This window comes from Geosmithia morbida (assembly GCF_012550715.1).
Source record: "Geosmithia morbida isolate 1262 chromosome Unknown scaffold_1, whole genome shotgun sequence".
NCBI classification, from domain to species: domain Eukaryota; kingdom Fungi; phylum Ascomycota; class Sordariomycetes; order Hypocreales; family Bionectriaceae; genus Geosmithia; species Geosmithia morbida.
The window spans coordinates 587,772-598,570 of record NW_023336188.1 but is presented as its reverse complement, the minus strand read 5'-3'; the positions used below and the strand labels follow the sequence as shown (position 1 = coordinate 598,570).

Here is a 10,799-nt window from a genome sequence, read left to right as displayed (position 1 = left end):
GAGGTGAAATCGGGGACTTGGACGGGGACCTTGTCTGGACAGAATGTGACGTGAGATTAGCCGCCGAGAAGGCACATATTGATTACCCCAGAGAGAGGGAGGATCTCGGTTGGTAAGCCTCCAGTACGCTCCTATTGCAGTCTGTATCCCGATGTTAGCCCATGCTACTTATAGTATCCATGTCTGGTTGGCAATCGACACCAGATACTTCACTCAATAGAGTGTTCGACCGTGTGTCAGGCTGTTAACCGTATCCTGTGGATATCTGGATCCTGCCACTCTTTCTCCTTCCATTTCACCTCAAGTCATGGATGTCGCGAGTTTTCCGCGGCCCTGGGTCGTCCTTGGCGTCACCGGATTCTTGATGCTGCTCTGGCGGCTCAGCCGAATTGGCCGACGGCCTCCCAACTTCCCCCCCGGGCCTCCGACCTTGCCATTGATAGGGAATCTACACCAGATGCCCAGTCAGAATTCTCACCTGCAGTTCCAGAAGTGGGCGGAAATCTACGGGCCAGTATACTCACTTATGCTTGGGACAAAGGTGGCCATCGTCTTGTCGTCTGACACGGCTGTGAAAGACTTGTTGGATAAGCGGAGTGCTATATACTCAGGAAGGCCAGACATGTATATGTCACAGAATATCATGAGCGGAAGCCTCCGACCCCTGTTCATGGTATGTACGCTCCCTTCCTGCTGCGATTCCTTAGACAGCGACTGACAAGGCCTCTAGGGGAGCAGTGATGCTCAGCGTAAGGCGAGGAAGCTTGCTCACGGGATCCTGAACCTGACTGTCTCTCGAAGCTACGTTCCATACCAAGACCTCGAGGCAAAGGCCATGTTGGTGGGCTTGCTCGACTCCCCCGACGACTTTATCAATCATATTCGCCGTTATACCACTTCCCTGACTACGCAAATGACATTTGGGTATCGGACCCCGACTAGCGACGATCCGAAACTGTTGGAAATGTTTCACGTGAGAAGGTTCCAGGTCCGAAATCTGGCACAACTCATGCTGACAATACCCTCAGAATTTTGAAGAGCTGGCCAAGATATCTAGCGAAAAGGTGTGTGCGCCTTGATCTGAGTGCGTGCCTCGGTCCTGATACTGATCATGATGTGCATATTGTGCAGACTGCCGCAATATTAGACTTCTACCCGATCCTGAGAGGCCTCCCGGATGCCTTCCTCCCGGTGGTGAAGCGAGGCAAGGCCTACCACAAGAGAGAGAAGGAACTGTTCATGGGGCATCTCTCAAATGCTCGTCGACAGCTCCAGAGCGGCACGGCAAAGGTCAGTTCGAGAGCCAGAGGTGCATCTATCAAACAACATGTGCTCATAAGCTGATATCCACCAAAGCCATGCTGTTGCATTGATCTTCTCCGTGCACAGAAGGAATACGGCTTTTCGGACGAGACTACCTGCTACCTGAGCGGTTCGCTACTGCAAGCCGGTTCCGAAACAACGGCGGCGGTTCTCATCGGATTCTTTCAAGCTATGCTAGTCTTCCCCGACGTTGCTGTGAAGGCCCAAGCCGAGGTGGATCGCGTCTGTGGAGACCGCATACCAGATCTCAACGATGTCCCTGACCTGCCCTATATCCGTGGCTGCATGAAGGAAAGCCTGCGATGGATGCCGGCCACCGCCTTGGGAGTACCGCATGCGCTGACGGAGGATGATTCATATCTCGGATATCATCTGCCGAAGGCTGCGGGTGTGATACTCAACGTCTGGTACGCAATCTCGCCTACGCCCCCCGCCTGGAGAGAGAGAGAGAGAGAGAGAGAGACCAAACCTCAACGACGGCGCTGACACTCGTTTTAACACAGGGGTATCCAGAACGACCCCCAGAGACATTCGGATCCTCGAAAATATGATCCGTCTCGATGGGAAGACGATCATCAGAACTCTGCTCAAGCGGCCGTCAACCCAGTGGTCTCCAAGCGCGATCACTTCGTTTTCGGTGCTGGAAGAAGACTTTGCCAAGGCATGCATATTGCTGACCGGTCTCTCTTCTTGGTCATGGCTCGCACACTGTGGGCATTCGACCTGAAACGGAAGGTGGACTCCCAAACGGGTCGAGAACTCATGCCCGATATCGAGAATCTCGAGGATGGCATGTTTCTATGTCCGAAACCCTTTTCAGCTGATATACGGCCCAGAAGCCAAGAGCGAGCCATGGCGGTCAGGGAGGAATGGGGCAAAGTGCTGGGGTTGCTCGACGACACGATGCAGTGGAAGACGGTCCCCGAAGGTCTCAAATGGAAGGATTACGAGCCAGACGATGAGCCTATAGATAAAGTCGAGCCAAAGATGTAAGGATTCAATCATGTAGATACGTGGGATGGGATGAGACCCAGTACATTCGGCAACTTGGAGAATCAAACCCGTACCACCTCGGATAAGATGCCCGGAAACGAAGTGTGGTTCTCCTATCTTCTCCAGAGAATCAAGTGATGAATATGATTATATAGATGAACGACTCAATTCTTCTTTTCAAAAAGCTCCGTGGAAAAAGTACTTGTAGGGAGGTCATCGGCAATGATCTACGACAAGGACGCATAGTTAGACCGATCTTGACCCTAAAGGGGCATGCACCTCATAATGAATCGATGCACAGACAATGAAGATCACGAAAAGCATAGGAAACGTTGAGCGAATAAGAAAGTGAAAAAATTAAAGAGGATTATAGTAGTGACTGGACTACTAGAAGTCCCACCGCAATAGCTAGTTATTACATGAACTTCAAGAAGACCAAGCTTATACAAGTAGTTGTCAAACTTCCTCCTCTGTGTCTCCTTCCAAATATCAAAACCTGTAGATCTCCGAAAAGAAAAAAAGAAAAAAACAGCTAGCCGTCTCACGGATAGGACGACGGAATGGGATGGGGAAAAGAAAAGAGGTTGTGAGGGTCGTACTTCTTCTTCAACTCGATCAGACGAGGTAGCTTATCAGCTCCATAAATGTTCTCAGGCGCCTCATCTCCACGAGCATAGTTGAGGAAGACGACCTGATCAGAATAACCACTGGTCTCGGCGAATTTGTCGCGGATTTTGGGACCAAGCGTGTTGGCTGCATCCTGCGTGGCTGTATCTCCGGCCTCATAGGAGAATTGCACCTGGCTGTTTCGCGACGAACGAGTTAGAAATCACTAATCACGGGGGCGACCTTTCAAACTTACAAGAAGCCCCACGTATCCCTCCACGGCCAGCAAGTCTCGTCTTCGGAGACTGCGGCTGTTGCTGCGTTCGAGAAGAGCTCGAGCAAGATCTGACTGTCTCTGCCGCCAGGGACTTGCTCGAAGAAATCCTCAATCATTTCGAAACCGGCTTGCCATGTATCGGCATTCCAAGCCTTCTGATTAAGGCTGAAGTTGTTGCGAGGCTTGTTCGGCTGGCAGTTGAGCGGGTCATACCCTCCTCCGCTTATAGCGGTAATCTTGTTCCACGGAAGCACAGCCGTAGAAAAGGATGCATCGAGTTCGAGAATGGGAGCCAGTGCCTTGCGGCCCTCCTCCTCCGTACCGTAGAATATCCAGTCAGAAGCGACCTCAGTCTGTCGAGAGGTATGGGTGTCAGTCCCGAGTAAGATGGCTAGAAAAGCACGAGGCAAGACTTACGGCGTTCGAGGTGGCGTTCCATTTCAACACCACAACGCCGGCCAGGTTGGTGGGCATGGGGCTGTAGTTCTGCTGAATTATGTCAAAATACTCTTGACTCTTCTCTGCCGGCAGGTGAAAGTCCACCATCCAGACGTTTCCATCGTTGTTGCTAGCCAAGGTCTGCACATTGAAGGTCGCCGAGGTTACGACGCCGAAATTGGCGCCTGCACCACGAACCGCCCAGAACAGGTCTGGGTATGAGGTGGCCGAAACTGTTTTGGCAATCCCATCGGCTCCGACAAGACGCACAGATTCCAGCGCATCAATGGTGAGACCGAGCTCGCCCTGCGTCGTAACTTGGTCAGAGGAAAGATACAGCAGCATCGTCTTGTGTCGGAGGTAAACCTACCATGAGACGGCCAACACCACCGCCGAGCGCAACGCCGATGACGGAGGGGCACGAGCAGCTGCCGGTCTCTGGTCGTTGCATTCAGTAAACGTCAGCCATCCAGATGGCATCCGGTGACCGAGGGGAAGTGCAGACACTTACGCATGTAAAACCCGGCGTCGTACAGGGGATCGAAAATATCGTCGTAGATGGCGCCGGGGCCAACAGTCAACGTTTGAGCGGCAGAGTCAACCTCTACAGAGTTCCACTGGCTCAGGTCTAGAGATATTCCACCCTGGAAGTTGCCGAGGCTCTCAGCGTATCCGTGTCCAGAGCCCCGGCTCAAGAACGGGATCCCCGAATTGTTGGCAAGCTTGATCTAGAAGCATACATATTAGAGTTTGATCTCAACATGATGGCTGATTGGCGCGCGGCACGTACTACTTGGACGATGTCGCTCTCGGTTCCTGGCCTAATAGCAGCTTCGTATGTGGGTGGACTGAAGATGGACCACCTTTCGGTTGCGTTGGCAAAGGCAGGCGAGCTGGGGAAGGACAAGATAGTTCCGGCAGACCAATCGCGGCTTGGGTCAGTCAGAATGGACCTGATGTCGGTCGAGCTACGTTCCAGAGGCGTAGGGACAGCTGCAACAGGTCTCGAGAAGAGAGAAAGAGGGAGTAGTGCTACCGCCGAAGCGACGATCTTTGCCCTGAACATATCTGCGGATGGCATTGCCTAAGTCCGTGGAGGGTGGATGGTAAGGTAACAGTCACGCCGGAAAGACACAGGTGCAGAGTATCACTGCATATGCATATGTACGTGGACCTGGAACTTGGCAGAAAAGAGAGGTGAAGGCTATAGATGCAGATTTGTATTCTTGGTTTTCTATCTTTCTACACAGGCGAAATCAGGACAGACCAAGATGCCTCGTGGCTTCTCAGGAGAAAAGGAAAAGCCCAGTTCTGCCTCATCACAGAGACGGCGTGATCCTTCACGGAGGGCCTAACGGCTCTGATTGGACCCAGGCAGGAGTAAGACATTACGAGAGAGCCGTATATCCGTGCGGCCTTGCAAGAAATCGCTTCCCTCCCCGGCGTGAGATGGCATCTGTGGTGATCAGTGAAGGATCCAGCAAGGCTGAGAGCCGGCCGTGAGCACCACAGCGCACTGCTCGTGTGAGAAAGTCGGGCCGGGGATGACGGTCGGGATTTTCTGTTCATACAAGCCTGTCGATATGTGCCCTCCTTAGTCCCTACCCAGCCCGTAAGCCGCAGATGCAAAGTGGGCGTAGGTGTATGCATCCAGGGGTTGCGTAAGCGAGCGGCCAAGCGCGTGGACATTGAAGTCGGGCCGGTGTGCCGATATGGAATTGATTTTCTCCTATATACCCGTCACGATATGTCGGTCATTCTCGCCTTCTTCTAAGCCCGTCATCCGCAGTCGTAAATTGCATCTACGGATCTTGTAAGTGAACGGCCCGGATGCCGGCTCGTTCCAAAGAGGGAAATATTCAAAGTGTCAGTCGCCGCTACGGGTACCTACCTGCATGTACATCCATGTTAGTCTTTACACGCCCTCCAGGCGCACACCCCACCGGCTTCTTCTCCCAACAGCCTGTTGACAACATGCACGCCCCAGCGTCGGCTTAATGAGCCCGACCGGGGGCATAGACGCGGCTGTTGACATGCCGGGGTCACCTTGGAGTTAACTGCTGCAAAACTCTGACGGCTGACATGTACAGGTAGGGAGAGTTGACCTCAATCATTGAGTTGTAGACAGAGACATCTCTCAACTACGCGCCTACTTCTATTTACTGGTGTGAACAAACACAACGCCCTACGTATCAGACTGTAGATGCAGGTACTCGTAGTCGCTATTACATGGGAAAACGAAGGTAATAAATACATGTAGCTAGAAGAAACATTGACAATTGAGGGGTATTCTGTGACTCGTGGAATGAAAGGCGGCTGACCCGCGGAGGGTTATTCCTCCGGAAGCAGGCCGTGAGATCTGACACGTTGCAGCTATCAATATTAGATGATTGGCTTAGACAATAGGAGGACGCTGGTTGTCTGCATCATGCCTGCGTGTGATCCGCTCGGGTGAGATTCCGACCAACAGCTATTCTTGTACGGGGGTTGGGGGATTGTATAGATACTTACGACAGCTTTGTGCATCTCACATGCCGTTGCTGACAGCAATATAACCCGCGTTCCCCTTCCTCACAGTGATATCCCACATCCTCTCTTTTTTACCCCGACACCTGCGAATGTGCTTACCTACTTGGTAACGCGACCGATAACAGGCGACAGATTCTCATCCTCTCGCTTCCCCTCTTCGCGGCCTTTCAGGAAGAAAATGGATGCTCCCAAGTTCACTCTAGCTCAGGCACAGAAGCAAGCTGGCAGATGTGCCTGGGCTCATCGCCAATTCATCGGAAAGACGCCGCCTATAAGCAAAGAGAATGCGAGCCGGGTTGTCGGCAAGACTGCCATTGTCACTGGCTCCAATTCCGGACTCGGCCTCGAGACCTCCCGTCAGCTCCTCGATCTGGGTGTTGCCAGGCTGATACTGGCCGTGCGCACTGTATCCAAGGGAGAGAAAGCTCGCGAGGGCCTTCTGTCTGGGCGGGATGCTTCACGTGTCCAGGTTGATGTCTGGCAGCTAGACCTGCTCTCATACGATTCCATCATCAAGTTCGCCGAGAAAGCGAAGACCCTGGACGAGCTCGACTTCGCCATCCTGAACGCCGGTCATTACCGAGAGTTGGAGCACTTCTGTGAAGCCACCGGCTACGAGGAGTCTGTTCAGGTCAACTACATATCGACGATGCTGTTGACAATCCTACTCTTGCCCATCCTCAAGACAAAGTCGTCGCAGGGTGGGCCGGGCCGTCTCGTCGTCGTCAACTCAGACACCGCATCATGGGCCAAGTTCCCCGAGAGGGGGGAGCGACCTCTTCTTCCCATATACAAACGGAAGACGGAAAACTGGAACCACCCGGATCGTTACGCCCTGAGCAAGCTGTTGGGCCAGCTATTCTTGCACAAGCTGGTACAGAAGATCCCATCTTCCGATGTCATCATCAACGTGATCAACCCGGGACTGTGCTACGGAACGGAGATCGTCAAGGACGGAGACGGCCGCCTCCTAGGTGACCTCTACAAGCTAGGGTTCAGGATCCTTGGAAAGCCAGCAGCCGTGGGATCGCGCGCCATTATCCATTCTGCCATCTCTTTTGGTGAAGAATCTCACGGGCAATACACGGAAGACGGAGAGATAAGGCCGTGAGTACCACCTTGCTATCCCCGCTAGAGAGAAATTGTTTATAATGACGCGAATCACAGATTGGCTCCAATCCTCTATACTCCCGAAGGAGAAGACGTAGCCAACGCGCTATGGGACGAGACTCTGGCCGAGTTGCCTTCTTCTCCTGTGCAGGAGGCACTAAAGGAATTCTCCAACTGATAGCAAGAAGCACTAAAGGAGTTTTCTGGTAAATAGCAGGAGACTCTCATCCATTCAGTCCGTTCTCGGGACTCCGGTCATGTTTCGTGCTAGATTTGATAATACTATGGCTTTTGTATAAACCCAAGGAGGGCTAAATGCCCACACATGCTCACTCTCCTCCACCATATCATGATATATATTTTGGCGAAAACCACAGGAAGTAGGGCACGAGGGACCGAAAAGGCCATAGAAGTAGGCGCCTTCGTCAACAAAGGTCGAGTAAACGCTCTCACTACTACGTCGCCACTTCTCCGCTTGCATTTAGCAGACCTCTTCACTCACGTCACCTACCCTCACCCCCAGTAGATACGTTGTCTGACATACACACCGAGATTGCGTGAACGGATGGGACACTGATCAAGAAACTGCTATGCGATTCTGTTCATAGCAACAGCCAATGGCGGCGCACAACAAGCAAACACAGCAAAACCTCACATCAGCACGTAAAGCCATGACGTGAATAGATGATATAACAACACAATGGTCAAGAACTCTTCCTAGGCAAAGATATCGAGATCGATCAAAGGATCTCCCCAGTAGTAAGGTAAAATGGATATCCACCAGGTGAAACCAACGATTCGGTTTCGTTCCACATCGAGACAATGAGCCTCCCTTTTTTTAAGATATATACTCCAGTATCGTACGCACTCAATCTACCACAGTATCGAAGTTATACTGCATAGACATTGGGCGAGAGTGAGAAGAGTAGAGCTGCAAAACGGATGGTGGTTGAGCTCAACCTCTCACTCACAAGTAGGACAAGTAGGCGAATCCTTATGAAGCCACCAAGCAGACATGTGTTTACCTTGACTTTGAACTGTCACTTGGGTCATTGAAATATTCCGCATAGGTTGGTTTATATCTGCGTATCGATTTCATGTCAGAACCATTTTCCACGAGGGGGACCGGAATAGAAAGATTCTGAACTTCCACATACCCCAGAACATAACCTCCTATCGCGCGGGCCACTACTTTCTGAACGCCACGCAGCAGCCATAAAGGCATCCAGAACGGCGGCGTAACTAGGGTAGCGCTGTCGTAGGCGATGAGTGCCAGTTGGAACAAGGAAGGTTTCATGTTGGCCATCTGGCAGTCCCGCTGATACCCTATCAAGTTGCGGATGAACTTCTCGTCAAAGCTGTTGTCCAGGCCTTGAGGATCGGCCCAGACTTTGAAGACCAAGTCCTCTCTGCAGCTCTCATGTGCCCAGAATTTGTGCCTACGAGTACACGAATCAGCATCCAGGTCGAATGAGCGGCGGACATGTCCCAAGCTGAATGTTTGCAGAGTTTCTGTGCAGTGTGTATGGCCTTACCTAGTTCCCGCCGGTACTTGGACAACGCCAGAATCCTTGGTGGCCTTCAAGATCCGCCCATTTTTATGGATGGCGATACTGCCTTTCTCAACTTGGAAGTGCTCCGTCTGCTTCCAGTGGATATGCCTGATCAGACAAAATGAGCTTGCGGTGCATGTACATGATATGGGACGCGGCTCACAGGGTTGGGCCGGAATGGCCTTCCTTCACCCATGGGTTATCGATATAGTGCGTTTCTCTGATAACCCAACGCCCTTCATCATCTGTAAGGAAATCAAAACGAGCGCCATCATATGGAGACATGATGAAAGGGTCATTAGCGGTCATTGACCGGCTCGGACGCGGCGACAGCCATAGCTGCCATGACCGCGCCATGATTGCTTATCCGATTAAAGGATTGAAAAGCACAGAGGCTAGTGAAGGAGTGGATTATCAATCTCGAGGGTGAAGTTATGGCCCAAACAAAAACATGAATCGAAGCAGGAAACTGCTGTAGGATGCGTAGCCAAGCAATCATATTGAGCTAGAAAAGACATTCAAAACACAATACAGCAAAGCAGTACGTGTACTAATATCCAATCAACCGATCTCCATCCGGGTGTGCCATGTCTGCAGCTATGCATGGGCCGTTACCAGAGTTCCTCCGTCAAGAATGAAGCCACTTCCCGTAACATAGCTAGATTTGGGGCCGCATAGGAAGATGACAGTATCGGCCACCTCTTCGGCGGTGGCGATGCGGCCCAGTGGAACCATACCCTTGACCCACGCATCTATATCCACGCCTCCGTCCCTGGCCTGTTGAATCATCGGCGTCTCCACCCACGTCGGACAGACGCAATTGATCCGGATACCGTGAGGAGCCATGTCCAGGGCTAGAAGACCACATGTAAGCAGTCAGATCCGAGCGTTTGACTACATGTACATGCGCGGGGACAGCGGGCCGGATCCCAGGGGGGGTTAGATCCCGAAGGGGAAAGGAACCTTGGCAACTGACCTGCATTCTTGGTCAATCCCAGAATAGCATGCTTGGCTGTAGTGTATTGAACCATGTGCGGCGTAGCCACAAACGAATTGCCCGAGCCCAGAGTGACAATGCTACCTCGCGTCTCACCCCGGCCCGAGCCCGGAGGGCCATTGGGCCGGAGATGCTGACTGGTCATGGCCGCTGACACGGCCCGCACCAGTGAGAAGGTACCCTCGACGTGGATTTTGAGGAAGCGTCGAAACTCGGTCGAGTCAGCTTCGGAAACCAGACGGGGCACCTGCACCCCTACCTGATAGATTGCATGCAACGGTCAGCTTTGGCACCAGCACCGCAGGCGGATCTCGGGCTCACTCACACCAGCACAGTTGACGCAGTAGTCGATTCTCCCAAAAGTCTCCAGCATGCGCTTGATAGCCGCTTCCACCGACTCTTCCTGCGTGATGTCGACCTGGAAGGCCTCGACACGAAAATTGGCCGCAGTGGCGACGGCACCGCATTCAACAGCGACGGCCTCCGCTGCATTCAGATCCAAGTCGGTGATGAGGACACCTGCAGCCCCGTCCTTTGCAAAGCCGATGGCGCATGCTCGTCCAATACCGCTACCTAAAGCGATTGTCAAAAGAACATGTCAGCTTCGGTCTCCAGGCAAGGTCCCAGTCCACCCCAGGTATGAGGTAGGCTCGGGAGATTATGAAACTTCAATCTTACCCCCCCCGACAATAATCGCGTTCCCGTCCACGTTCATCTTCCGAATTATCGAATGTTGAAGTCTGTTTGAAAATCTGTTCGTCTTCTTCTCGTCTTCTTCAGATGGAAGTGTAGATGGTTTGATCACAGCAATCTTGAACCGTTCAGCAAAGTTCTAAAATAGTCAACAAAAGGAGGAGCATATCGGTCCCTCGAATTCATGTCATTAATCGTTGAAAGTGGTGTACATTGTAGGACTAGTGCTTATCCAGAAAGCAATATTTCCAGATGGGGCCTCTCGGTAGACACCAAGATC

The 10,799-nt window shown here is 52.2% G+C and overlaps 4 protein-coding genes across 4 annotated transcripts; 2 read left to right on the top strand and 2 right to left on the bottom strand.

Moving 5' to 3' along the window:
* Window positions 1–307: 307 nt before the first annotated feature.
* GMORB2_0945 (Cytochrome P450) lies at window positions 308–2,316 on the top strand (the record flags this gene model as incomplete). The annotated part of the gene is made up of 6 exons (XM_035462929.1): window positions 308–673; window positions 731–973; window positions 1,029–1,064; window positions 1,132–1,290; window positions 1,357–1,730; window positions 1,827–2,316. 6 exons carry the CDS (start codon window positions 308–310, stop codon window positions 2,314–2,316), a joined length of 1,668 nt encoding a protein of 555 aa, XP_035324353.1.
* A 541-nt stretch (window positions 2,317–2,857) lies between these two features.
* Window positions 2,858–4,718, bottom strand: GMORB2_0944 (FAD/FMN-containing dehydrogenase; the record flags this gene model as incomplete). The annotated part of the gene is made up of 6 exons (XM_035462928.1): window positions 2,858–3,119; window positions 3,179–3,552; window positions 3,617–3,954; window positions 4,004–4,075; window positions 4,149–4,365; window positions 4,428–4,718. 6 exons carry the CDS (start codon window positions 4,716–4,718, stop codon window positions 2,858–2,860), a joined length of 1,554 nt encoding a protein of 517 aa, XP_035324352.1.
* Window positions 4,719–6,344: 1,626 nt separating this feature from the next.
* GMORB2_0943 (Short-chain dehydrogenase) lies at window positions 6,345–7,454 on the top strand (the record flags this gene model as incomplete). The annotated part of the gene is made up of 2 exons (XM_035462927.1): window positions 6,345–7,273; window positions 7,334–7,454. The coding sequence occupies 2 exons, from the start codon at window positions 6,345–6,347 to the stop codon at window positions 7,452–7,454; spliced, it is 1,050 nt and encodes a 349-aa protein (XP_035324351.1).
* A 1,972-nt stretch (window positions 7,455–9,426) lies between these two features.
* Window positions 9,427–10,541, bottom strand: GMORB2_0942 (NAD(P)-dependent dehydrogenase, short-chain alcohol dehydrogenase family; the record flags this gene model as incomplete). The annotated part of the gene is made up of 4 exons (XM_035462926.1): window positions 9,427–9,683; window positions 9,806–10,085; window positions 10,152–10,399; window positions 10,505–10,541. 4 exons carry the CDS (start codon window positions 10,539–10,541, stop codon window positions 9,427–9,429), a joined length of 822 nt encoding a protein of 273 aa, XP_035324350.1.
* Between the last annotated feature and the right edge of the window lie 258 nt (window positions 10,542–10,799).